At 36.3% G+C, this 27,148-nt stretch overlaps 1 protein-coding gene across 13 annotated transcripts in view; it reads right to left on the bottom strand.

Moving 5' to 3' along the window:
* Window positions 1-27,148, bottom strand: part of HACE1 (HECT domain and ankyrin repeat containing E3 ubiquitin protein ligase 1) — a 127,245-nt gene that overhangs the window by 20,523 nt on the left and 79,574 nt on the right. For 10 of the 13 annotated variants that reach the window (XM_051855408.3, XM_089332803.1, XM_089332805.1 and 7 more), the window contains 6 exons: window positions 26,933-27,020; window positions 15,170-15,281; window positions 14,977-15,074; window positions 14,721-14,808; window positions 10,329-10,478; window positions 9,823-10,019 (listed from right to left, as the gene is read on the bottom strand). In XM_051855408.3, the coding sequence (XP_051711368.1) occupies window positions 9,823-10,019; window positions 10,329-10,478; window positions 14,721-14,808; window positions 14,977-15,074; window positions 15,170-15,281; window positions 26,933-27,020 (733 nt within the window). The remainder of the gene's footprint in view (window positions 1-9,822; window positions 10,020-10,328; window positions 10,479-14,720; window positions 14,809-14,976; window positions 15,075-15,169; window positions 15,282-26,932; window positions 27,021-27,148) is intronic. The other 3 variants (XR_016233822.1, XR_016233820.1, XR_016233821.1) reach the window with 1 other exon arrangement.

Raw genomic sequence — 27,148 nt, 5'->3', positions numbered from 1 at the left:
AGAAACATGTACTAAATTCACCAGTTTCTAGTGTTCAACCTGCAAAATAACATATATAACATCCTTACAAGTAACAACAGCAGTGACATCAGCATGATTACCTGTTTATGTCTGCCCTCATTAAAACTTTACTGGATGTATCAAAACTTTTCTGTGCCATTCATTCATTAATTATATACCTGTATGTTTAAGGTATTATATAAGATCCTATTTTCCCTATAAAAGATTTCCCAAGAGGTTTTGATTTTATAATTCTAAAGTATTACTTTTTTAAAGATTTAATTTATTTATTTGAAAGGCAGTGTTACACAGAATTTTCCATATGCTGGTTTATTCTCCAAATGGCCACAGTAGCCCAAGGAGCCCAAGGAACCCAAGGCCAAAGCCAGGAGCCAGGAGCTTCATCTGCATCTCCCACAAGGGCAGGCAGAGGACCTTCCTCCACTGCTTTCCCAGGCATATTAGCAGGGGGTTGGATCTGATGTGGAGCAGCCAGGACTCAAACGAGCACCCACATGAGATGCTGGAGTCACAGGCAGGCCCAACCTGCTGTGCCACAATGCCAGCCTCTCTAAAGTGATATTTGATAATCATTTTTCAAGACTTTAATCAAACATGTGTATGAAAATAAAATGTGTGAATTGCTCGAGTGAATTTTACTTATTTTAACTCCATTTTATCAGAATAGTACTCCTTCTTTTTTTTTTACCAGTTATTTTCTATTTCTTCATACATTCTATATTTAAAATTATTTTACAAGCATACCAATCTTTCCTCTGACTTTTTCTTCAACTCACTCTGATATTATTTTCCACATTTATTCTAGTGATCTAGTTTTATTAGATATCAAGTTGTGAAAATCAGGTCCTTTCCATAATAGTCTTAATACTAATTAAGTAATTTAAATGTAGATGGCTCATGGCCTAAATTACTTTTCAGTAGAATAATAAAATCCTAGCCATCATAAACCCTGAATTGTTCAGTCAGAATTTCCAGGTAGCTGAAAGATAACTTAATAGAAAAATCTAAATCAAACTGCTTCTAAAATATGATTCCCTGCCTCTTTAATCAGTACATCTTAAAACAGAATAAAACAAATTAACAGTCCCTTGACCATACAATTATTATGAACACACACTACATTACACACTAACATTCCAGCTGTTCATGTTGTACAGAAATATACTGGCTACATACCCACTACCTATAAAGGTACCCAAACAACTTTATATTCTTGCGTAACTACATCATATACATGTGGAGTTGTCACTGTGGTTGGTTAAGACACTGCTTACAATGTCAGCATCTCATACCAGAGTTCTAGTTTGAGCCTAGCCGTTCTACTTCCACCTCCCTGCTGAAAGGATGTTTTCCAGATTCCTCCATTTTGCTGCAAATGACTGGATTTCATTTTTTTTTACCACTGTGCAGTATTCCATAAGTACATATCTTTACAAAATACTTGCCAAAAATTGCAAAACTAAATATTAAATTTAAATCAAGTCTGGGGCAAGAATTTGGTCTAGTGGTTTGGACACTGGTTGAGATGCCAGCATCCCATAAGGGAGTATGTAAGTTTGATTCCAGCCTGGCTCCCAATTCCAACTTCCTAGTGGTTGTGATCCTAGCAACCAACAGTGATTGACTGCTGAAGTAGTTGGGTTCTTGCCACTCACAGCGGAGACCTGGATTACAGTCCTGTCTCCCAGCTTCAGTTCCCTGGCCTTTGCAATCATTTGGAAAGTAAGTCATAAGATAGGAGCTCTAGCTCTCTACTTCTCAAATACGTTAAATATATAAGGTATATATAATAAAATATATTATTTCAAATATTATAAAATATATCTATAATTACATATAAAATACATTCACAAATATCAAGTCTAAACCCTCATTTTATTCTAAGGTATTAAATGAACTAATATTCATAATATAAAAATGATTAAGCAATATATGTAATGTGCATATTAATTAGCTTGATTTAATCAATCCAGGATTTATTCATAAGGCACAAGATCACTTCGTACTCTTAAAATACATACAACTATAAATTATCAATTTGCAAATGAAAACTTGGGAACTGGCATTTGGTACAGCAATTAAGGTGCCACTTCGGACACCTGCATCCCATTTTGGAGTGCCTGTTTTCTGAAGTCCTGGCTTTGTTTACAATTTCAGCTTCCTGCTAATGTGCACTCTGGTAGGCAGCAGGTGATAGCTCAAATTCTTGGGTCCTATCACCACATGGGAGACCTGGACAGAGTTCCCAGTGCTGGCTTCAGCCTGGCCCAGTCTAAGCTGTTAAGAGCGTTTGGGAAGTGAACTTGCGGATAGAAAATCTTTCTCTGACTTTCTCTCATAAATAAAAATAAAAAATAAAATTTATGAAAACATTTAAAAAGAGAGAAGATGTCAGTTGGAATACAAAATCTTTTATAGCCTATCCTAGGAAAGTCCTACCTACTCCTATCTGAGTGTTTTGGGTTTTTTTAAGATTTATTTATTTATTTGAAAGTCAAGAGTTACAGAAAAAGAAGAAACACACACACACACACACACACACACACACAGACTGAGAGAGAGACAGAGAGAAAGAGAGAAAGAGAGAAAGAGAGATGAAGAAAGGTATCTTCCATCCACTGGTTCACTTCCCGGATGGCCACAACCAGGAGCTTCATCCAAGTCTCCCTGAGACACTTGGGCCATCTTCCACTACTTTCCCAGGCCATTAACAGGGAGCTGGATCAGAAGCAGAGCAGCTGAGACACGAATTGGCACCCATATAGGATGCTGGTGGCAATCGCAGGCTGAGGCTTTACCTACTACCCTACCTGAGTTTTGTTGTCAATTTTTTGAGGACACAAAACACTAAATACTATAAATACTATATACTTTGAAGATACAAAACACTATATACTATAGTTCTATATACTACAGAATTAAATGAACTATTTGAAGAATATATGAAATACTCTGTTAATAGAAGGGTCTTCTGCTAGAAAGCCAAGTGAGGAGACAAGAACAATAATAGAAAAAGAGCCTCAGCAACATTTTTCCAGAACAATCCCTGAGCCTGGTAACAGATATAAGATAGATAGGCAAAAAGTAACCGCAAAGAGGAAAAAAATAATCACTAAGACTAAGGGAAGGAGATTCAGACATTATGTTCCAATTAAATTACATGTCTTCTTATAATAATTTCCTAAACAGAACAGATCCTGAGTATGCGAAATGAGGAACAACATCCCGCAAAAATCTTCCTTAAAATTTTAGCTTCTTTTCAGGCTTTGAACCTAAATTATGTCTTCTTATGAGTGGTGTTAGAAATGTTGAAAACTGACTCATTTTTTGAAGCTATTTCCTTCTTGAAAATGTTGTTCCCCACTATTTCTGGAGAACTGTCAATAAACTATATTTATCTGAATAATTGCTAAACAGCTTCAACAATGAAAACAAGATGCTCTTTTTTTCCTCCTGTGAGTTGCCTGACAGAGTTAGCCACATTTGTAAAATTGTTTGGAATGGTTATCTTTTTAGTAACTAACAATTTAAATGCCATTATTATTGGCATAATTCATTATCTGAATATAAATTCTCAGTAATAAAAATTTTCTTCCTGGGTTTATCCACTTGATTATTGCTGTAGTATATAAGTGTTCTCACTGAAAAGTTCTCCACTGAGAACTCAAAAGAATATAATGCTTCTTTTATAGAAATAAGTATGTATCAGAAAAACCAGAGGTACAAAATGTTAAGATGTAACATTTTTTCCAAAATTTAATCTTTATGAGTATACCTCTATTTTTAAGGTCCCATATTAGTTACAGGGATTGCTAGTCAGATAAAAATCCTATTACAATTCCATTTACTTGGAACAAATTCATCCACTGAAAATTGGGATCCTTCAGGTTATCATTTTACAGACAGTGATTTTTAAAGAGAATTTTTAGAATAAACCACCTCAATTACCAAGAAAAGTATGTTCTTATTGACACGATGATAATAAAAATGATTTACACCCATCTGACAACATACATGTATACTAAATATGGATGGAGAGTCTTGGACTGATACCATCTGTTTTTTGCTTTGTTTTGTTTTTAGCTATTTTGTTTTGATTTGAGAAAGGACAGAGAGAGAGAGAGAAAGCGCCTATCTACTGTTTCACTCCCCAAAAGTTCACAAGGTTGGGCCTGGGTTATGGCCAAGGCCACAGGACACATGAACTCAATTCAAGTTTCTCATATGGATGCCAGGAATCCAAATACTTGAGCCATCACTGCGGCCCCTCCAGGGTCTGCATTACAGGAACCTGGAGTCAGAAGCCTGACCTGGGATCCAATTTAGGTACTCCAGCGTGGCATGTGGGAATCTTGACTACTAGGCTAAATACTTGTGCCACATCATCTGTTTTAAAGGTTTTCCATAGTAGTAAAAAAGATCTCTCATAGTATACTTTTCTGAAGAAAAAATAAGAAATCTACTTTATGTCAATCTGTATATATAAGCCTATATTTTATGCTTATATGTGCATCAAATGTGTCTATTTGTGAAATAAATGAAGAGAAAATAGCAATAAAAATCTAACCATATAAAACTAACCATAAAAACTTAACCATATCAAAATTAAGTAGTGAAAAAAATATTTATTTGCTAACTTGCAATATTCACCACATTAGTAAGTCAGAATTCTGGCAGTTATACTGCCAAATAGACCTCACTTTAAATGGAGGATACATTTCTTTCAGTTTTGAGCATCTGAGCAGTCCTCTAAGCAAATACAGTACTTTTAGTTTAGCAGTTAAAACACTCTCATCCCACATCAGGGTGCCTTGGTTCACATCCTGGCTATGGCTCCTGATTTCCAGCCTTTTTTTTTTTTTTTTAAGATTTATTTATTTATTTGAAATTCAGAGTTACACACAGAGAGGAGAGGCGGGGGCGGGGGGTCTTCCATCCAATGGGTCACTCCCCAGTTGGCCACAATGGCCGGAGCTGCACCGATCCGAAGCCAGGAGCCAGGAGCTTCCTCTGGGTCTCCCACACGAGTGCAGGGGCCCAAGGACTTGAGCTATCTTCTACTGCTGTCCCAAGCACAGCAGAGAGCTGGATCGGAAGAGGAGCAGCCAGGACTAAAAGCAGCGCCCATATGGGATGCCAGCACTGCAGGCCAGGGCATTAACCCACTGTGCCACAGCGCCAGCCCCTCCAGCTTTTCACTAATACACATCCTGAAAGGCAGCAGTGGTAACTCAAGTAACTGGATTGCATTCCCAGCTCCCAGCCATTGAGGGCATTTGGGGAGTAAACCAGTGGATGGCAATGCATGCATGGGCCCTCTTGCTCTCTCACACACTTTTCTCTCTCTTTCTCTGTCTTCCCCCATCCTTCCCTCCCTCTCAAATAAACAAAAATTTTAAAAAGAAATGCAATGTAGTAGTTAGGAGCAGATTTCAAATTTATCGACTACATGAGTTCAAATCCCAGTTCCACCACTGTGATCTTGGGAAAAACTATTAATCCCTGTATATTTCAGTTGCTTTACCTGGAAAGGGGAATTCAAGTGTAAGATAGTACAGACAAGGGACTTCAAACAGTGCCTAGCACATTAAAAGCACTTAATAAATGTTCTATAACATTGAGGCTATTTTCACATTAAACAAAAATACATCAATATTTCAAACAGTTGTTACAATAAATGAGAAAAATCACAAAGATCATTAATCTAATGCATTAAATATATGAAGAATAGCTATTATTATCACTAGAAAATAAATATAACAGTATTGAGGTTGATGAAGTGGAGGATGTCAACACTAACATTCAGAGCCAATCCACAAAAGTAGCAGTCAGGGGCCAGCACTGTGCAGCAATAGGTTAAACTGCTGCTTGCAATGCCTGTATTCCCTACGGGAGTGCCTGTTCAAGTAATGGCCACTCTGCTTCCCAGCTCTCTACTAATGTACCTGGAAAGGCAGCAAAAGATGTCTCAATTACTTGGGCCTTTGCCAACCACATGGAAGACCCAGATAGAGATATGTGTTCCTTGCTTTTGGCCTGGGCCCAGCCGTGGCCACTGTGGCCATTTGGGGAGTGAGCCAGTAGATAGGAGATCTCTCCCTCTCCGTCACTCTGCCTTTCAAATAAATAAGTAAATCCTTTAAAAAAAAAAAAAAAAGATAGTCACCCTTCCTCAAACATATGCTTGGTGTCATTTCTGTACCTTCTTGTAAGCTCAGAACATTTCCTCATCCTTTCCTAATCCTACCTAACCAATACTTGTCTATAATTCAATTTCAATGACACTTCCTCCATTCCCTGATAGCCTGCCCCATTGCATCCCTATTTTTTCTCTCAGTCTAGACGAATGTAATAGTTAATACTGCAAAATTATGCTAACATTTAAAATCCATTTGGCTACCATTCAAGATAGAAAACTGAAGAGCTAGTCAAAAAAAGCTGGATCTAACTCAAGAATTTATGTTTTATACATCCAGTTTGGGGTCAAGAATAGTGAAAAGAGACTTTCTAAAAAAAGAGAAGAGATGAGGGGGCCGGCGCTGTGGCATAGTAGGTTAAGCCACCATCTGCAGTGCCTCCATCCCATATGGGCGCCAGTTCAGGACCTGGCTGCTCCACTTCCTATCCAGCTCTTCGCTACGGCCTGGGAAAGCAGTAGAAGATGGCCCAAATCCTTGGGCCCCTGCACCCATGTGGGAGCCTTGGAAGAAGCTACTTGTTCCTGGCTTTGGATCGGCACAGCTGCAGCCATTGTGGTCAACTGGAGAGTGAACCATCGGATGGAAGACCACCCCCCGCCCTCGCCTCTCCTCTCTGTGTGTAACTCTTTCAAATAAAATAAATAAATATTTTTTAAAAAGAGAGAAATGAGATGAAAAACTATTTGAATTCTGAAAATTCAGCTCCTAGTAATTCAGTCATTTTCACAAGTGAAATTATCGGAGAATTCTTTAAGATTTTAAAACAAATCACTGACATAAAGTTAAATTTAAAAGAACACTAAATTTCAAATGTAGAAATAATATGGCTATATTACTTGCACAAGGAGTCCTCAAAAGTTCATGTAAAGGGAGTATTAAGAAAATGGTGCATGGATTTTTAAATTTCTTTACATCAAAATAGTGATCTTTTAATTCTACTTTTTCACTAACTTTCTGAAGTGCTTCATATTTATTTAATGTATTACATTTTAAACAAATGGTATTTTCATCTATTTGGTTTCATTCTGTAATTACCAAAGCCTTTTGATAAAATTTAGGAATAAATGACTCCCCCATGTGGAGAGCAGCTTATATAGGCTCTCTCTCACTAATAAGTTTGGCAAATCATTTAAGGTTCAATACACTTAAAATTAAAAGTTGAACTCCAAAAGACAAGTAAAATGCTGGCCCTAAAGTGACAAAAAAGTTTATGACAGAATGTATAAAAAACAGTATGAGCAAGAAATAGAACTTGACAATCTGAAATTAAAATTTTATAAACTGAATAATAACTTAAGAACAAGTGATCAATTTAAGATGTGGTATATTTCTAAAGTTCTTTAGAGATTTAAATGAATTAGATTGTTTATTAAATAAGTATTAAATGTTTAAACATCAAAAGTTTGATGTAAAGCTATACTTAGCTATGACTGGTAATATTAGAAAGTGAAGAGGTTTCGTTTAAAAAATGCTTATATCAGAAAAATAAAAGAAAAATATTAATGATTGAGATCCTGCTATTTTCAATCCTAAGCATTATTTTAAAAAAAGCTAGCAAAGCAGGAATTTAATCTAGCAGTTAAGATGCCAGATAAGACACCTGCATGTCACTGTGGGCATTTAGCACAGCAGGAGAGATGTCACTTGGGACACTCACATCCCAGTAGAGTGCTTGGGTTCAAGTCCCAGCTCCATTTCCAATTCTGGCTTCCTACCAATACACATCCTGAGAGGCAGCAGCAATGGCTCAAATATTTTTAAGTCCCTACCACCCATGTGGGATACCTAGATTACATTCCCAGCTCCTGGTTCTACCCTTAGTCCAGCCCTGGCCATCGTAGGCGTTTGCAGAGTGAACTAGCTAAGAGTTCTCTGCGTCTCGTTTGTCTCTCAAGTAAAAATTAAAAAAAAAAACTCTAAGCAAAAATCATGTCATAATGGGAGGGGGGCTGCTAGGAGATGCAAGTATAAATATGGCTATATACTACACAATTGTTGAGTGATTCCACTTTGTCATATAAAATATCAGAGGAGTGCCAGGTTCACTCACCAAATATAGTATTTGTACATAAGAAACATGTTTATGGTTCTCTCATGAAAAGCAATCACTTGCATCATAGAGATAGAGATCATATAACTTCACTGTCCTCAATTAAGGTTAACTATCCACTCTAAAATAAAATAAATGCACTTCAAGGTGAATAATTTTATAATTAGAGATTAAGATATTTCATTTGCTTAAAAATCAAGTAAACTCTTCCTCAACTTAATTAATATTTCATTAATTTTGCTATTAAGATCATTAGATTTGAAATTAGGAGATCATGATATTGGCTCCATCTTTGCTATTAACTTCTTAAGGTTCAGTGTCCTCATGGGAAAAATGAGAGGGCAGACTAAAGAATTCTAAGTATAAATATGTAACAATTGTTGATTTTATTTACAATAATTGAACTTGATTATTTTGTATAAGTAGTATCTAGATTTCAAAAAGCAAAATTTTGTAGCCTGGTTTAGGTTTTCAATTCCCTTTATATACATGAAACTAAGTCTATTTTTTTTAAGATTTATTTATTTATTTAAAAAGCAGAGTTATAGAGAGGCAGAGGCAGAGCCAGAGGCAGAGAAAGCGAGATCTTCCATCCGCTGGTTCACTCCCCGATTGGCCACAATGGCCAGAGCTGCACTGATCCGAAGCCAGGAGCGTCTTCTTGGTCTCCCACGTGGGTGCAGGGGAACAAGGACTTGGGCCATCTTCTACTGCTTTCCCAGGCCACAGCAGAGAGCTGGATCGGAAGCAGCCAGGTCTTGAACTGGTGCCCATATGGGATGCCAGCGCTTTCAGGCCAGGGTGTTAACCTGCTATGCCACAGCACCAGCCCTGAATATTGTTTTTTATAGTGAGTTCATTCTGAAGCTGCCTTGTAGTTATAATATTCATAGGAAAATAAAAACATTTGAGTGTCGTTCACCCAGAAGTTGCCACCCATAAGCAGCAGGATTAGAGTTCATAACCAGATTTCCTGATCTCAAATATCCTACATAATTTATGAAAACATAAAACTACTAAATACTAAAGTAACATTGTAACTTTTAACAATGAAAAGTAAAACATATGCCAATATTTTAAAATAATACAGAGGAGACATTATTAAAAAAAAAGCTCGTTATCAAGAAGCCTGACAGATTTACTGGATCCCAAAAGTGTGTACAAAGTTTAAACATTTAGATTTCTTCTTTTCTCTATCAGAACTGTTTTTAATAAAATACTTCTTAAAGATGAAATAGTGATTATTACAAATATTATCTTGATTTAAGCTTATAATTCTAACAAAATTTTTCAAGATGGAGGAAACCAATTTATAGAATCAACTGAATAGCACTCCACCCTGCTTTAAGAACTGCCTTAGCATGGCTAGCATAATACAGAAATCTAATTCAAAATTTGATATTTGATAACTGTGTTAATTTATGTTTTCTATGTTATAAAACAACACTGAAAGTTTCTCTAGCAAGTGGCAGAAAGAAGTTAGAGTAATTAGCTTTGCTAATTCAGGGCCAAGTTACAAACAGCAACCAAAGTAAAAACTGAAATACTCACTTTGTTATTTTGTGTCACAAGAATACTTCCACCTCCAGGTTTTAAAGGCACCTCTTCCATTGCTCCAAACACATCAGTCTCAACAGAGAAAGTCAGTTCTAGACCCAGATCACTAATATCATTATCTAAAATCCATTGCAAATTTTTGGCATATTCTGGATCAATGGATGCCACATCTTGGTAATTTACAGGAATACCTAAAATGTGCAGACAAACAACAGTTAAATTCTGAATGTTTCTGACAGTCCTTATCAGTTTAATGGTAAAATACTGCCCTCTACAGATATTCTGAAAAACTGCAAAATATAATCCAATTCACAGCATATTTTCAATTCCTGCATCTGGAAAGTGTGTTAAATTAATTATTCTTTTCTTCCTCGTTTTTACTAAAACAATGTAATCTTTCCTTGAAATAGCTATTCAAGGTTATAACCTTTGCTTTCCCTAAAGACTATAAAGAAAAGCAATATAAAGAAATGTCTATTGAAATAATAGTATAGCCATACCAAGAATATGCTTGTAGAATGATCGTGTAAAGTAAATATTGACCAGCTGCCTATGGTTCAAAGCCAATCCCAAGATTTGTCCAGCAAACCTGAAATAGTTCAAGTGATCTGGATTTACGTAGGAGTTGCTATTAGGCTGAAAGGTGGTTCCTATTGAAACAAATAGAGTAAAATTTATTCTTAAGAACCTACTTGCAGAAAAGAGATAATATGAGTGCTAATATCAATTCATATATAACTTTAGAAAAGCTTAGTTTAAGTTTTAGATCAACTTCTACAGTAAAGTTCTTCATGGAATATATAGCAGACAGTAGAATTTGAAGATAGAAGATAATCATTAACTCATACATATTTATCAGGGTAAGTCTAAGGTGCAGGGAGAAAAATTTAGAGTACTTTGTTTAAAAGTAGTTAGAAGAACATCAGAGAGATCTTAGAAATAATACAGTAAAAGATGACGCATATATAAACAGATTACACTTTTTCCTAGGCAGTGTGGCAGTAACTAGTAGGCTGTGAAGTAGGGCAAACATTGTCTCAGTAGGTATACACTAGTTTTTGCTTCTTAAGGAACAGAATACTGGGGAAATAACTAAAAATTAAAATGTACAAATGCTCTTAGATGATAGATCTAGTCAGTAAGCTTGATGTTTGCTAACAATGATCAGAAATCACCCAAATCCACAAGTCAATCAATTCTTCCTCACTGTAAATAAGCAAATTTAAACAACTACCAAGAGGTGAAAATAACAATGGCAAGGGTAACTGTTAGAGATTACTATAAAGATTTAGTGCAATGGAATATGATTGCACTTTTATGAAATACCTTGAATAGGCAAATTTACAGAGACAGAAAGTAGATTAGTAATTACCTGAGCCAATGGAAAGCCAATGTGAAGTTACTATTTAATAGAGACAGAGTTTCTGCTTGGGGAAATTAAAAAGTTCTGGAAATAGATAGTAGTGATGGTTGCACAGCAACATGAATGTACTTAATGCCACATATTTACAAATTGTCAAAATGGTACATTTTATGTTATATGTTTTACTATAATAAAAAAAAAAGTCTTCCAAAAACATGGAGTGCAATAGAAAAACCTAATGCCAATACCTTAACTTTCTTTCTTTCTTTTTTTTTTCTTTTCTTTTTTTTTTTTTTTTTTTTTTTTTTTTTTTTTTTTTTTTTTTGACAGGCAGAGTGGACAGTGAGAGAGAGAGACAGAGAGAAAGGTCTTCCTTTGCCGTTGGTTCACCCTCCAACGGCCGCCGCGCTATGGCCGGCGCACCGTGCTGATCCAGTGGCAGAAGCCAGGTACTTATCCTGGTCTCCCATGGGGTGCAGGGCCCAAGCACTTGGGCCATCCTCCACTGCACTCCCTGGCCACAGCAGAGAGCTGGCCTGGAAGAGGGGCAACTGGGACAGGTTCTAGTCCCCGGTGTGCCGGCGCCACAAGGCGGAGGATTAGCCTAGTGAGTCGCGGCGCCGGCCACCAATACCTTAACTTTCAACAATTCTCCTTCCTTATTTTTCTGGCATGACCACTAACAAAAATTCACTCATTCATCCAACAGGTAATGATTTTTCCAACATTTAATGAGCTCATGCTATGTATTTCCACTATAGGCAACTGAGCATTAAAGAAGAAGAAAGAAAATGTGGAAAAGTATTAGGAAGTAAAAGGTTTGCTCATTTGGAATACATATTTTGACCCTAATCTACTTTACATTTCATTGGTTTTTAACAGTGTTGACAGTGGATTATACTGCCATGACCAGTTTACTTAGATACATGGTACAAATTTGGAAATTTGTGGATGAATGACATAAATAAGCCACATGGAATTCCTCATTCTTAAAAACCTTTTGAGAATAATTCCCAGTCATAAGGTAAAACTAGGTATTAAAAGCCAAAGCAAATATTTTCAAAATGAGAAAGACTTAAAATACAAATATACTCATAATTCTAAAAATATAACATCCTGAGAATAATCACAAGTATTTTTTGCCTGTTACAATTTAGAATGCTTAAGGTTATAGATGAACCAGTAAAGATGGCTGAATGATGCTACTTTCCTTCCTTAGCTCTGTGTATAATTCCTTGTCTATCTAAGTACTTTCTGAGAATCTTAGCTCTTACAAAGAATAAGGATAAAAATGAAATAAAGGAGGAGAAAACTTTTTCAAAAAAATAGTTTTTAACTTGAAAACTAGTTAAAACAGATTAAGTTTATGTTAAATTTTAAGTTCAAAATAAACATAGTAGTGACCAGCCCTATTTTCATGACTTCAGAAAAATTCTACTGCAGAGAAAAATATCATTTTCATAGAATAATAACAGCATCTTCTAATTCATACTTTCTACATAACAGGCAGTGAGCTACACATTTTCACATATCAACTAATTGATCACTCTTCACATTACAAAACATAGATTATTACCACTTTCAAGTGAAGAAACCAGTGGTCAGAAAGGTTAAGTTCACTGGCCTGAGATCATACCAAAAAGGGGTAGAGCCAGGATTCACACCTAGTATAATCCCAAAGGCTAAATTCTTAACCACCATTCTATACTACTTTAGTAAGCATTTTAATTGGATCAGAAAACAAGTTTGGTTTCAGAAATTTTTACAGGGGCTGGCTTTATGGTAAGTAGGTTAAGCCACCACCTGCAATACTGGCATACAATACTGGTGATGGTTCAAGTTCTGGCTGCTCCACTTCCGATCCAACTCCTTGATAATGCACCTGGGAAAGCAGCAGAAGATGATCCAAGTGCTTGATCCCCTGCACCTATGTAGGAGACTAAAATGGAGTTCCAGGCTCCTGCTTTTTTGCCTGGCCTACCTCTGACCATTGCAGCAATTTGGGAAATGAACCAGCAGATGGAATATATCTCTTTTTCTGTTTCCCACCTGTCTCTGTAACTCTACCTTTCAAATAAATAAATGTTTTAAAAAATATTACAGACATTAGGTCTACATAAACATTTCTCATTTTAAGAATTCCTAAATGTAGTTCTCTACATGTTAATTAAACACACAATAAGGAAGTATTTCCCCTTTATTTTAATTTATTAATAATATATTGATTCCAAAGAAAGTATCTTATAGCTTACAAAAAGAAATCAAAATGTTTAGATTTACATGCTTCAATATACACCCTGCTATAAAAGTATAGTGTTGAGGAAGTATTTCCACTAATGATTCCATACTAAATCTATTTTTCAAGTATGGAATGAAATAGACTCAGAATAAGGGACGACAAAGATAAGAAAGTGAGGCTAAAATATAATGTTAAATCTAGCTTCAAAGATTAAGCCTAAATAATTAAACTCAATGATTCACTGAATTTCTCAGAAAATCACAGACACTAGATTCACTTCAGAGCAAATAAAGTTTACAGTTAAAACAGGCAGTCCCACATCCCTAAGTAATTTCAAATGCTCAAGTATGTCCAAGGAACCTGTGACACGGGCACATGCCTGCAGCTCCCTGCCTACACTACAGCCACCCCTGCTTGCCCTCCCTGAAGTCACCCTTCTTATTAAACAGGAGCTTGCTGCTAGTTCGGGTGGAAAGGATCAGAAGCTACAATTAGGGAGGTATTCTCTCCTTACAAAAGAATGTAAACACTGAAGGAAAGAAAAACAAGCAATTGTGCAAAGCATTTGAAAAATGAAATTCCACCTTCACTAAGTTAGAGAGCTCTCAAAAATACCTCATACAAATGAGCTGGTAGCCATTTCCATTTAGTCTACAATATCAAATGATAATTCTACAGGTTACAAGCACCATCTTAATAAAGAGTTGTTTATCTGTATTACTTAACTAAAGAAGTTAGTTGCCAGGTCTTCTTGTCTTAAAAGAACTGAAAATAAATTTAGAATTCATAAAAAGTTTATGAGTTAAGATTGAGTATCAAGCTTTTCAGATTGCATTTTAAGAACAATAAACTTTAAGACTTGAAAACTCAAACAGAGCCAGCAAATTTTTATTTTTTCCAAATTAGGACTTCTATTTTTTAAGTTCATGTACTAGCATCAGTGTTTTATGAAAGGAAACTTCAAACTCCAAAAATTAGACTAATGGACAAGCCTTTAAAGGAACAGATTTCAAAGGACTATTGAGAACTTCCTGTGGACCAGTAAAATCCCCAAGAGAAGCACAGGGAACCAATTGTTTAGACAAAAGAATGCTAGACTGAGTCCTTCCACCACTCATTAACCGTGTGAATGTAGACTAACACTCAGAATTTCAGTTTTCTCTTCTAAGAAATGAAAATATCCACCTAGTGTGCAGAGGGCTACTGTGGAAAGAAAAAATAAAATGCACTGAAATGGTTTGAAAATATGTGACAAATCACAGAAGAAGTCATCTGGACCATACAACTTACCATCAGCTGACTGGGTAAACAATGCATAATCGGGATTGACTATTTCATTAGACAGAATATCAAACCACTCACGCACAACACCTTGACCCTGAGTTCAAGAAAATAAAATTATGCATCAACAGAAATATATTATATTGGGAAAACTTCTCTAAATAATAAAAATCAGATTAAATTTCTTTCCTTATAAAATAAATATTAAACTTTATTTAACTGCATTTCTGTGTTTTATTTCTACATCACTTATTTTTATACCCACCATGCCTTCTTCTCCATGGAACCGTACAGCAATCCCTTGCTTTAGCTTTGCACAATTTGCTTTTGACACAACTTCACAGCTACTCCTAAAAATAGAATCTAAATATGTAGTGCTGGTTAATTTTAAATATTAAGATTTACAATAACAAGTATTTTGTGTCTCATGCATACCTCTGCTTCTTTGTTAAACATACCTCTGTGAACCAGCAGGATATCATTTTCATTTACTGGCCTGTGTACCATGTCTGAATCTGGTTGTCCTGAATGCAAATGTTCATAGAACCATTCACAGCGATCTTTAAACGGCTAGCCCCCAAAAAAATGACAATAAAATATGTTAGCAGTATTTCAGTCACTTAAATATCAATTTTATTAGCATGCTAAACATCTTCTGTGTAAATAAATCATTCTTGGACATTTATTTATAAGTAGTTGTTAAATAATGTTCTAACATTTCAGTAACTATTCATAAAAAGATAGATTTTAGTTGAAATACTTAGACAATGTAGTTTTTGAAATTCCTCATTTTCAATAGGAAAGAGTTAAGTTAGGTTTTTTATGTGTATATACATACATATATATGAATTAATATGGGACACATAATTGAATAGATTTACTCTCAATTTCACTTAAATCCAACAAGGTTTATAAAAACGTTCACATCCAAAAAATTATATGTTCCATTTAGTTGTTAGCGAAAATAGACTTTTAAGCTTTGCTAAATTCTTACTTATATCCTCTGGAATATTTTCAGCAACCAAAAACAATTTTTTTACCCGTCTCTCTTCCCTTCCTCTACCCTAAAAATTAAAGATCTCTTGAATGTTAAAATAAAGTCCCCACTGTTTGTTTATATGCCAGGGAAGCACAGAGCAAATGATCTTTATGATTAATCAGAAAGTGCTACAGAGTACCCAGTATGGGCCAATGCTGCAGGTAACATAAGAGTAGTAAAAAACTCAATTTCCCTGCTACAAAACTGTTTAATACCATTAATGAGGTAAGATGAACACAGAACAATACAACATGTATATAATTCCAAGCTCTAAATAGTGAATTACAAACTCTAGTGAATTACAAATTTCAGAGGCACTAAGAATGTAGAAACCATGCAGAAGAGTGGGTCAAGGTTTGAACTAAGACTTAAAAGCTGGGTAGGACTTGCTCAAGAAAGGAAGAAAAAAAGAGAGGGGGGCATACTTGGTTACAGGGAAGAAAAAGATATAAAAGATACAGAAAGAGAAACTGTCTCCTTGGCAGAGGAAGTGAAGGCACTGGTATAATCACAGTTCCATCCCTACTTCTCTTGAAGGGATATGTTTGTATAAGTAAACTGGACACATAATTATGGATCCTAAGAAACAAGTAAAAGATACAGAGGCCACTGTGGATACTCAAAGAAGCATTATGATAAATGTGGCCATCAAAAGGAGTGCAGCACCAACATAAAGGGAGACAATCCAGGCAGCTGCAAAAAGTAGGTATTGGATACTAAGATTCTGGTCCTGGTAGAACAATGAAGTAAATCTAACAAACATTACTCACTTAAAGAAAGATGAAAAGCTAAGAGATTATCTCCAGAGATACAATTTATCTCTATTGTTGATAGAAATAAAAGAGGAGGAGAAACCTTCCCACAACTCACCTTCACCCATACTTCGAGAAGGCCCTGGTGGAAAGACAGTAAGTTTTTATATATCCTAGATTTACTTTTTTTTTTTTTTTTTTTTTGACAGGCAGAGTGGACAGTGAGAGAGAGAGAGACAGAGAGAAAGGTCTTCCTTTTGCTGTTGGTTCACCCTTCAAAGATATTTGAAAATAAATACTCGATTTTGCTACAGTTAAGACACTGGAAAGTCATAAACAAAATTGAAATTGGAGACAGGGTAATGTCCTTTTTCAAAAGATTAAAGATAGATACAGAGAACAAACACCAAGGAGGAAGAAGTTTAGGATCATAGGTCAGGTTTAAGAATCTGCTCAGGAAATTATATATACAGCTGGAAAAGTCAAAGGAGAACCAGGGCGATGCAATACCACAAAAGCTAAAAAGCTTCAAGAGACAAATATGATCAACACCATCTCAAACCACCAAGAAGTTATCTTTCAGGTGGTTTTCAGAACAAATTTTTTTACCTGAGCTAAACCAAATACTAGTTTTGCTTTAAAAGATTTAAATATCACTTTTATTAATTCTTAATGAAATTAATATTAATTAAGATAACTGGTGAGAGATTATCTTATACTTTTAAATAGCTGCTCTTTCAGTAAGGAAAGATTCAGATGGTTCTCTTTTTAACAGTTAAGTGTATGATTTTTTCTATACTTCTAACAGTTTTATACATTTTAAACAAAGCACAGTGACTGCTGTATTTTGCACATAAATTGAATGTTTCATTTTCAGTAAACAGGCTGGAATATAATGTACTAAAATTTTTAATTGTTTATTTCTAAGTTTGGTAAAAGAGAGGAGAAAGAAACATTACACAGAACCAGTGTAGTTTAAGTATGGCCTTTGAAGTCAGACAAACACAGTTTGAAATCCTGGTTCTGTCACCATTGACTAGGTTTATGATCTTAGAGAAATTACTAATCCTCTCAGAACTTTCATTTTCTCACATGTAAAATAAAGCAAATAATACTGACTTCAAGGGCTAATTGTGAGGATTAAATGAAACAATGCAAATAACAAAAGAAAATAATTGTAATTATAATTGCATATGAGTAACATTTATTAAGAACCTATAATCCAGGTACTGTTTTAAGCACTTTACATGCATTACCACATATAATCCTCACAATGTCATAAGAAAAAAGAACTCTTAACCCTGTCTTACAAAAGATAAAAATGCATTCTGAAGTTAAGAAACTTCAAACAGTCAACACCCACCATGCTCAATATACAGGTGGCGCTGTAGTACCACTCACAGCAGTGTTATAATGATTGCCAGTAACTAGTTAAAATGATAGTAAACTTAATTGCCATTGTAAGATATTTAACTATGTCCTTTATCTATAATATGTGAAACAAGAAATTAAAAATATGGAACACTGAAAGGTACAAACTGCTACCTTCAAAATCTAATTATCAATAAGATCAAAACACATACACAAGATAGCTATATAGCCAAAGTGTACATTTTTGTATGTAAACTTTCTGAGTACTTGCATTTCCATATATAATTCACAAAACAGGACTGATTACAGAAGCTCCTCTCAATAGCATTTGTACAGCAATACAAAATGTTTCTCCCTTTAACTACTGGCCACCTGAAAACCACCAACAGAAGAAGAAGTCAATCCCTGAGCAGAGGTAGTTGGTTTTTAACTTTTGGGCAGGAACAGTCTCCAAGTTACAGAAAATTTCCAAGTGCAGTAGAATACAAATATTTTTTGCCCTGACATAAAAGTAAATTGCCAACAGAATATCCAGTTACCCATAAATACTTCAGTGTGTATTTCCTACAGACAAGAATTCTCCTTCACAATCAGATTAAAATCAGAAACTAACCCTGATGCATTACCACAACTAATTCTTGGACTCCATTTAAAGTTTTGCCAATTTCTCATTTTCTTTTATAGTAAAATGATTCATGAACTGGATTTGTCCTACGCTTTCCAAGTCTCTTCCACTATAAAACATTTCTTCAACATCTTCTTAATTGTCATTAACTTGTAGAGACTGCAGGTTACCTAACTTTGCAGAATGTCCTTTAAATGGAGTTAGTGTGACATTTCCACATGATTGCATTCAGAGTGTGCATCTTTGGCAGGAAGATCACAGATGTGAAGCTGTGTTTTTCTCAGTGCATCCTATCAGCTGGCACATGGGTACTTTTGCTTTGATCACTGCCAGCCTTCTCCCTACTTTAAGTCCCCCTTTTTCTCTTTATACTCAGTTAAGTATTCTATGAGAAGATACTTTTGAGATCCTATAAATATCATCAAACTTTGCATTTATAATTTTTTTTAGTATAGACTCACAGGGTCCCTTTATTTATAATATGTTGACACAATTATATATCATAACGTTCAAATTGTTTCAGAGATGGCCAGTGGGAGTCCATTCAAGCTAGCTTCTGAATCATTCTGAAGTAATCGTATCATCCCTTGAATACCTTCTTAATTTCTAACACAACAAAATGATCCAGGCTCACCTCGTACTTTCCCTTTCCTAGTCCTGGAATTAGCCATTTTTTAACAAGCCCTGGTTACCTGGGAATGGTATTTGGTGACCCCACATTGCTCCCTGCTCCAAACACCCCCAAGAACTGGATGCTAGGTTTACCATATCTATAAATGTAGACTGAAAACTCTTAAGCCCACACTAATATCTCCAACTCAAATCCAACAGCACATGGTGTGTTCTATTTTCCCCTTTTCATAATTCCTTTCTCCAGCAGTGTGGAACGAGGCTTCCTACTTAACGTTTTTGAGCAATCACCAACTACCACCACCCCAGTTTCTAACTCCTTTGCTGACACAACCCCTCCAACTGCATGGATCCCCACCATCCTACCGAGGCTCAGTCAGAGAACCCTTCCAACTACCACCACCTTCCACATGGACCTTCTCTTATGCTAACCCCAACTCACAGATCCCATATTGGCCTCTCTTCTACAGTAACACCCTCTTTACCGCACTCAAACTCCAAAGTTCCACTCTGGGCCACCACTATACCTGGGGATACCCTCCTCATCCTGGTTAGACAAGACAACTTCCTTTCTGGATCAACTAGCTGGACAATTAAGGCTCATGCTTTTAACAGAACTGTTCAGGAAGGAACGAGGCAAAAGGAAATGACAAGCAGAGATAGTAATAAAAATAGCAAACTCTCTTTTTCAAAAACTAAAAGCTTGTTCCACCTATTCTATCATTTGCCCTAGAATAGAATCATATAGCACAGGTTAAGAAAATGAACTTATTAACCAGACAACTTTGAGATTCTGGTTTTCCCATTTAGCAGTTAAATAACTTCAGCAAGTTACTGAACCCTTCAGCTTCAGCCAAAAAGTTTCAATCTCATATAATTATTATGAAAATTAAATAACTTATGGAAAGCAAATATAAGGTCCCTAATGTAAAAACAGCATTCTGTAAGTGCTAAGTTATTATCACTGACTTCTCTTACATTATCAATATTAAACAGGTGTCAAATGACCCCTATATAGATGTGAATACTTATAAAATAATCCTTAGTTTTTTTTTTATCTTCTGAGTCAATGTCTCTAATGATGTTAAAAACCACTTTTAATATTTATTAACTAAAGACTACTAACAAAACCAGAGTATCTATTCTATTCTATGCATCTTACAAATTGTCAGGATTATGTCAGTCTCTCAAAGTCAACTATCAGTGGCTACTGACAGTCTAGCAGTCTGGCAGAAGGTTCTCCAAAATAACCAAGGCTCAACATACTATGACCCCAAAGTACTGTTACAGAACTCTTTCACATTCCTAACCTACACAAAATTGCTGCTGCAACCATTAAGTTTTATATACTTTTCTGCTTATGTGCCTTGGTCCATACCTTGCCTAGAATTTCATCTTCCTGGTTACCCCCATCAAAATTTTGCAGGTTTTTCAAACTTTTCAAGGTGGCTTAAAGTTGATCTCTTCTTTGAAATTTCCCTTGACAATAGTAGCCAGAGACAAGGTCTTCCTCCCCTAAGCTTGTAAAGAACTTAATATAATTACTATTTTATAGGTACATATATTATACCCCTTGCTAGATTGAATTAAGAACTTCTTGGAGAAAAGATATGTTTTCTGTCTCCAAAATAATTACATGTATTGAGCATATATCCTAGTCATTCTTCACAGTTTATGCTTTACAACAGTTCTATGAGGTTGGTGCAATTATCTCTATTTTATAAATAAATCAAGGCTCAGGGATGTTAAGCAATGTACTCAAGATCATATTGCTGGTAAGAAGCAAAACAAGGTAACTTCTGGGGACGGAGCCAAGATGGTGGAATAGTGAGGGCGCGCACCAATAGTCCGGAAAAAGATAGTTTAATAAAAGTGGAGTTAATGTAGACTCAGGAAAAAATTGCAGAGGAAACTATCCGGATCTAGTGGATGTGACATGGAGGACCAACGGGGAGAGCAAGGTCGCCCACCGCGTGGAAGCCGAGGGGCAGAAGCCGAGCCGCAGAATCTACGCGCCAGCGCTGTAAGGGGAGGTGAGACAAAAACAAGGTAACCCGAGACATTGGCAGAGAAAGGCAGAAAAAGCCTACAGGGAAAGAGGCCTGAAGCCCCACTGGGGAAAGTTCACCAGGTTGACTGGAGGAGAGAAAAAAAATGAATAAATAAGGGGAACCGGCACGGACATTAGCCTCTCTCTCCACTCACCTTCCAAAGCTGGAACCTACCTAAATTGAACCAGGAAGACATCGAAAACCTAAACAGACCCATAACTGAGACAGAAATTGAAACAGTAATAAAGGCCCTCCCAACAATGAAAAGCTCAGGACCAGATGGATTCACTGCTGAATTCTACCAGACATTTAAAGAAGAACTAACTCCAATTCTTCTCAAACTATTCATAACAATCGAAAAAGAGGGAATCCTCCCAAATTATTTCTATGAAGGCAGCATCACCTTAATTCCTAAGCCGGAAAAAGATGTAGCATTGAAAGAAAATTACAGACCAATATCCCTGATGAACATAGATGCAAAATTCCTCAATAAAATTCTGGCCAATAGAATGTAACAACACATCGAAAGATCATCCACCCAGACCAAGTGGGATTTATCCCTGGTATACGGGGATGGTTCAATGTGCGCAAAACAATCAATGTGATTCACCACATTAACAGACTGCAGAAGAAAAACCATATGATTTTCTCAGTAGACGCCGAGAAAGCATTTGATAAAATACAACACCCTTTCATGATGAAAACTCTAAGCAAACTGGGTATGGAAGGAACATTCCTCAATACAATCAAAGCAATTTATGAAAAACCCACAACCAACATCCTATTGAATGGGGAAAAGTTGGAAGCATTTCCACTGAGATCTGGTACCAGACAGGGATGCCCACTCTCACCACTGCTATTCAATATAGTTCTGGAAGTTTTAGCCAGAGCTATTAGGCAAGAAAAAGAAATTAAAGGGATACAAATTGGGAAGGAAGAACTCAAACGATCCCTCTTTGCAGATGACATGATTCTTTATTTAGGGGACCCAAAGAACTCTACTAAGAGACTATTGGAACTCATAGAAGAGTTTGGCAAAGTATCAAGATATAAAATAAATGCACAAAAATCAACAGCCTTTGTAATCACAGGCAATACCACGGCTGAGGAAGAACTTCTAAGATCAATCCCATTCACAATAGCTACAAAAACAATCAAATACCTTGAAATAAACTTAACCAAGGACATTAAAGATCTCTATGATGAAAATTACAAAACCTTAAAGAAAGAAATAGAAGAGGATACCAAAAAATGGAAAAATCTTCCATGCTCATGGATTGGAAGAATCAACATCATCAAAATGTCCATTCTCCCAAAAGCAATTTACAGATTCAATGCAATACCAATCAAGATACCGAAGACCTTCTTCTCAGATCTGGAAAAAATGGTGCTGAAATTTATATGGAGACACAGGAGACCTCGAATAGCTAAAGCAATCTTGAACAACAAAAACAAAGCTGGAGGCATCTCAATACCAGATTTCAGGACATACTACAGGGCAGTGGTAATCAAAACAGCATGGTACTGGTACAGAAACAGATGGATAGACCAATGGAACAGAATTGAAACACCAGACATGAATCCAAACATCTACAGCCAACTCATATTTGATCAAGGATCCAAAATCAATCCCTGCAGTAAGGACAGTCTATTCAATAAATGGTGCTGGGAAAATTGGATTTCCACGTGCAGAAGCATGAAGCAAGACCCCTACCTTTCACCTTACACAAAAATTCACTCAACATGGATTAGAAACTTAAATCTACGACCTGACACCATCAAATTATTAGAGAGCATTGGAAACACCCTGCAAGATATAGGTACTGGCAAAGACTTCTTAGAAAAGACCCCAGAAGCACAAGCAGTCAAAGCCAAAATTAACATTTGGGATTGCATCAAATTGAGAAGTTTCTGTACTTCAAAAGATACAGTCAGGTAAGTGAAGAGGCAACCCACAGAATGGGAAAAAATATTCACAAACTATGCTACAGATAAAGGGTTGATAAGCAGAATCTACGAAGAAATCAAGAAACTCCACAACATCAAAAGAAACAACCCACTTAAGAGATGGGCCAAGGACCTCAATAGACATTTTTCAAAAGAAGAAATCCAAATGGCCAACAGGCACATGAAAAAATGTTCAAGATCACTAGCAATCAGGGAAATGCAAATCAAAACCACTATGAGGTTTCACCTCACCCCAGTTAGAATGGCTCACATTCAGAAATCTACCAACAATAGATGCTGAAGAGGATGTGGGGAAAAAGGGACACTAACCCACTGTTGGTGGGAATGCAAACTGGTAAAGTCACTATGGAAGTCTGTCTGAAGATTCCTCAGAAACCTGAATATAACCCTACCATTCAACCCAGCCATCCCACTCCTTGGAATTTACTCAAAGGAAATTAAATTGGCAAACAAAAAGCTGTCTGTACATTAATGTTTATTGCAGCTCAATTCACAATAGCTAAGACCTGGAACCAACCCAAATGCCCATCAACAGTAGACTGGATAAAGAAATTAACACATGGGACATGTACTCTATAGAATACTATACAGCAGTCAAAAACAATGAAACCCGATAATTTGCAACAAGATGGAGGAATCTGGAAAACATCATGCTGAGTGAATTAAGCCAGTCTCAAAGGGACAAATATCATATGTTCTCCCTGATTGGCGACAACTAACTGAGCACCAAAGGGGAAACTTGTTGAAGTGAAATGGACACTATGAGAAACAGTGACTTGATCAGCTCTTGTCCTGACTGTTGATGAACAATGTAATACTCTATCCACTTTAGTATTCTTTTTGTTCTAGTACTATTGGTTGAACTCTGTAATTAACACACAATTATTCTTAGGTGTTTAAATTTTAACTGAAAAGTGATCCCTGTTAGGAATTTCAAAACATATGCTGAGTGAAATAATCAGTCCCAAAGGGACAAATATCACATATTCTCCCTGATCGGTGACAACTAACCGAGCACCAAAAAGGAAACCTGTTAAAGTGAAATGAACACTATGAGAAACGGTGACTTGATCGGCCCTTGCCCTGACTGTTGATGAACAACTTAATACGTTATCCCTCTTAGTATTTTTTTTTTTGTTGGTTCTACTTAATACTTTTGGTTGAATACTGTAATCAACACACAGTTATTCTTAAGTGTTGAAACTTAACTGAAAAGTGGTCTCTGTTAAATATAAGAGTGGGAATAAGAGAGGGAAGAGATGTGCAATTCGGGACATGCTCAAGCTGACTTACCTCAAATAGTAGAGTTAGAAACATACCAGGGGATTCCAATTCAAGCCCATCAAGGTGGCATGTACCAATGCCATCTTTTTTTTTTTTTCTATCTTTTATTTAATGAATATAAATTTCCAAAGTACGACTCATGGGTTACAATGGCTTCCCCCCCCATACCGTCCCTCCCACCCACAACCCTCCCCTTTCCCACTCCCTCTCCCCTTCCATTCACATCAAGATTCATTTTCGATTATCTTAATATACAGAAGATCAGCTTAGTATACCTTAAGTAAGGATTTCAACAGTTTGCTCCCACACAGAAACATAAAGTGAAAAATAATAGATGATTTTTTTAAATGATGATGAAATCAGATCAGACCTATTGTCATGTTTAATCCCAGTGAGAGTCAAGTTGGGAATTGATAATTTCTTTTTTTTTTTTTTAAAGAAGATCAGTTTAGTGTACATTAAGTAAAGATTTCAATCGTTTGCACCCCCATAGAAACACAAAGTGAAATATACTGTTTGAGTACTCGTTATAGCATTAAGCCTCAGTGTACAGCACATTAAGGACAGAGATCCTACATGAGGAGTAAGTGCACAGTGACTCCTGTTGTTGACTTTACAAATTGACACTCCTGTTTATGGCATCAGTAATCTCCCTATGCACCAGTCATGAGTTTCCAAGGCTATGGAAGCCCCTTGAGTTCTCCAACTCTTATCTTGTTTAGACACGGTCATAGTCAAAGTGGAGGTTCTCTCCTCCCTTCAGAGAAAGGCACCTCCCTCTTTGAAGACCTGTTCTTTCCACTGGGATCTCACTCACAGAGATCTTTTTGCCAGAGTGTCTTGGCTTTCCATGCCTGAAATACTCTCATGGGCTTTTCAGCCAGATCCGAATGCCTTTAGGGCTGATTCTGAGGCCAGAGTGCTATTTAGGACATCCGCCATTCTATGAGTCTGCTGAGTATCTCACATCCCATGTTGGATCACTCTCCCCTTTATTTATTCTATCGGTTAGTGTTAGCAGATACTAGACTTGTTTATGTGCTCCCTTTGACTCTTAGTCCATACCAATGCCATCTTACTAGTCCCAGTGTTCAATTTCTGTTCACAACTGATCATAATGATAGGACTAAGAGCCAAAGGGATCACATAAACAAGAATAGTGTCTGCAAACACTAGCTGATAGAATCATTCCAATTTTAGTATATGTGCTGCCGAAGCGAGCACTAGCTGATAGAATCAAAAAGGGAGAGAATGATCCAACATGGGAAGCGAGATACACAGCAGACCCATAGAATGGCAAATGTCCTAAACAGCACTCTGGCCTCAGAATCAGCCCTTAAGGCATGCGGATCCGGCTGAAAAGCCCATGAGAGTATTTCAGGCATGGAAAGCCAAGACACTCTGGCACAAAAAAAAAAAAAAAAAAAAAAAAAAACACCGAAATGAAAGATCTCCGCAAGTGAGATCCCAGTGGAAAGAACAGGTCATCAAAGGAGGTACCTTTCTCTGAAGGGAGGAGAGAACTTCCACTTTGACTACGACCTTGTCTAAATATGATCAGAGTCAGTGAACTCAGGGGGCTTCCATAGCCTTGGCAGCTCATGACAAGAGCCTAGGCTGATTACTGATGCCATAAACAAGAGTGTCAATTTGTAAAGTCAACAACAGGAGTCACTATGCACTTACTCCTCATGTAGGATCTTTGTCCTTAATGTGCTGTACATTGAGATTTAATGCTATAATTAGTACTCAAACAATATTTTTCACTTTGTGTTTCTATGTGGGTGCAAACTGTTGAAATCTTTACTTAATATATGCTAAACTGATCTTCTGTATATAAAGAGAATCAAAAATGAATCTTGATGTGAATGGAAGGGGAGAGGGAGCGGGAAAGGGGAGGGTTGTGGGTGGGAGGGAAGTTATGGGTTGGGAAGCCACTGTAATCCATAAGCTGAACTTTGGAAATTTATATTCATTAAATAAAAGTTAAAAAAAAAAAAAGAAGCAAAACAAGTTTTTCCCTAGCATGTTTTACTAAACACAAGATTCATGGAATGAACAAGTGCAACTCTGGTAGGGGAAAAGTTCTCAGGTCAAATACATTTAGTGGAGTAACAAAGTTAAATCACTCTTTTTACCAACGGGCTTCTCAAAGCCTTCAACATACTGCTGATGTGCTAAGTTTCCTAAGGACATATTTATTATGTCCCAAATAGATAGGGAGACAAATTCCTATTCTCCAAGACTATCAGCCTATGAAAGACCAGTGTTCTATGAAGCTCACTTCAGGAATTGTGGCAATGTGTTCTTTTTGCACAAAGCTTTGCATGTAGTAGGCACTCAATACACATTTCTTAAAGATGGAATTTTACCCTTACATTAAAGTTACATGTAATTTCATTCCTTTTAAATCTTCAGTGTAATAATTATTCCATTAAACAACAATCAAACTTCAAAAACTAAGTTCATTAGATTAAAAACAAGATAAAGAAAAGGTCTACCTGTGCTTTTATGATATGCATGAATCTTGACATCAACTCAGGACATTCAAGGAGAAAGTGAAAATGATCAAATATGATTTTTGGATTTCTAAAAGAAAAATATATTTTGTTTAAATGGACAAGAAGGGTGAGCAGCTATAAGTGAAATGCAAATTCAGATATATAAACTGAAACAGAAAAAAACATATTAATTCACACCTATTACATTTTCACTTG

Source organism: Oryctolagus cuniculus, chromosome 5, assembly GCF_051225735.1.
Source record: "Oryctolagus cuniculus isolate XC-2025 breed Fujian yellow rabbit chromosome 5, ASM5122573v1, whole genome shotgun sequence".
Taxonomy (NCBI): Eukaryota; Metazoa; Chordata; class Mammalia; order Lagomorpha; family Leporidae; genus Oryctolagus; species Oryctolagus cuniculus.
The sequence above is the reverse complement of the archived record's forward strand: the minus strand, read 5'-3'. Positions and strand labels throughout refer to the sequence as shown.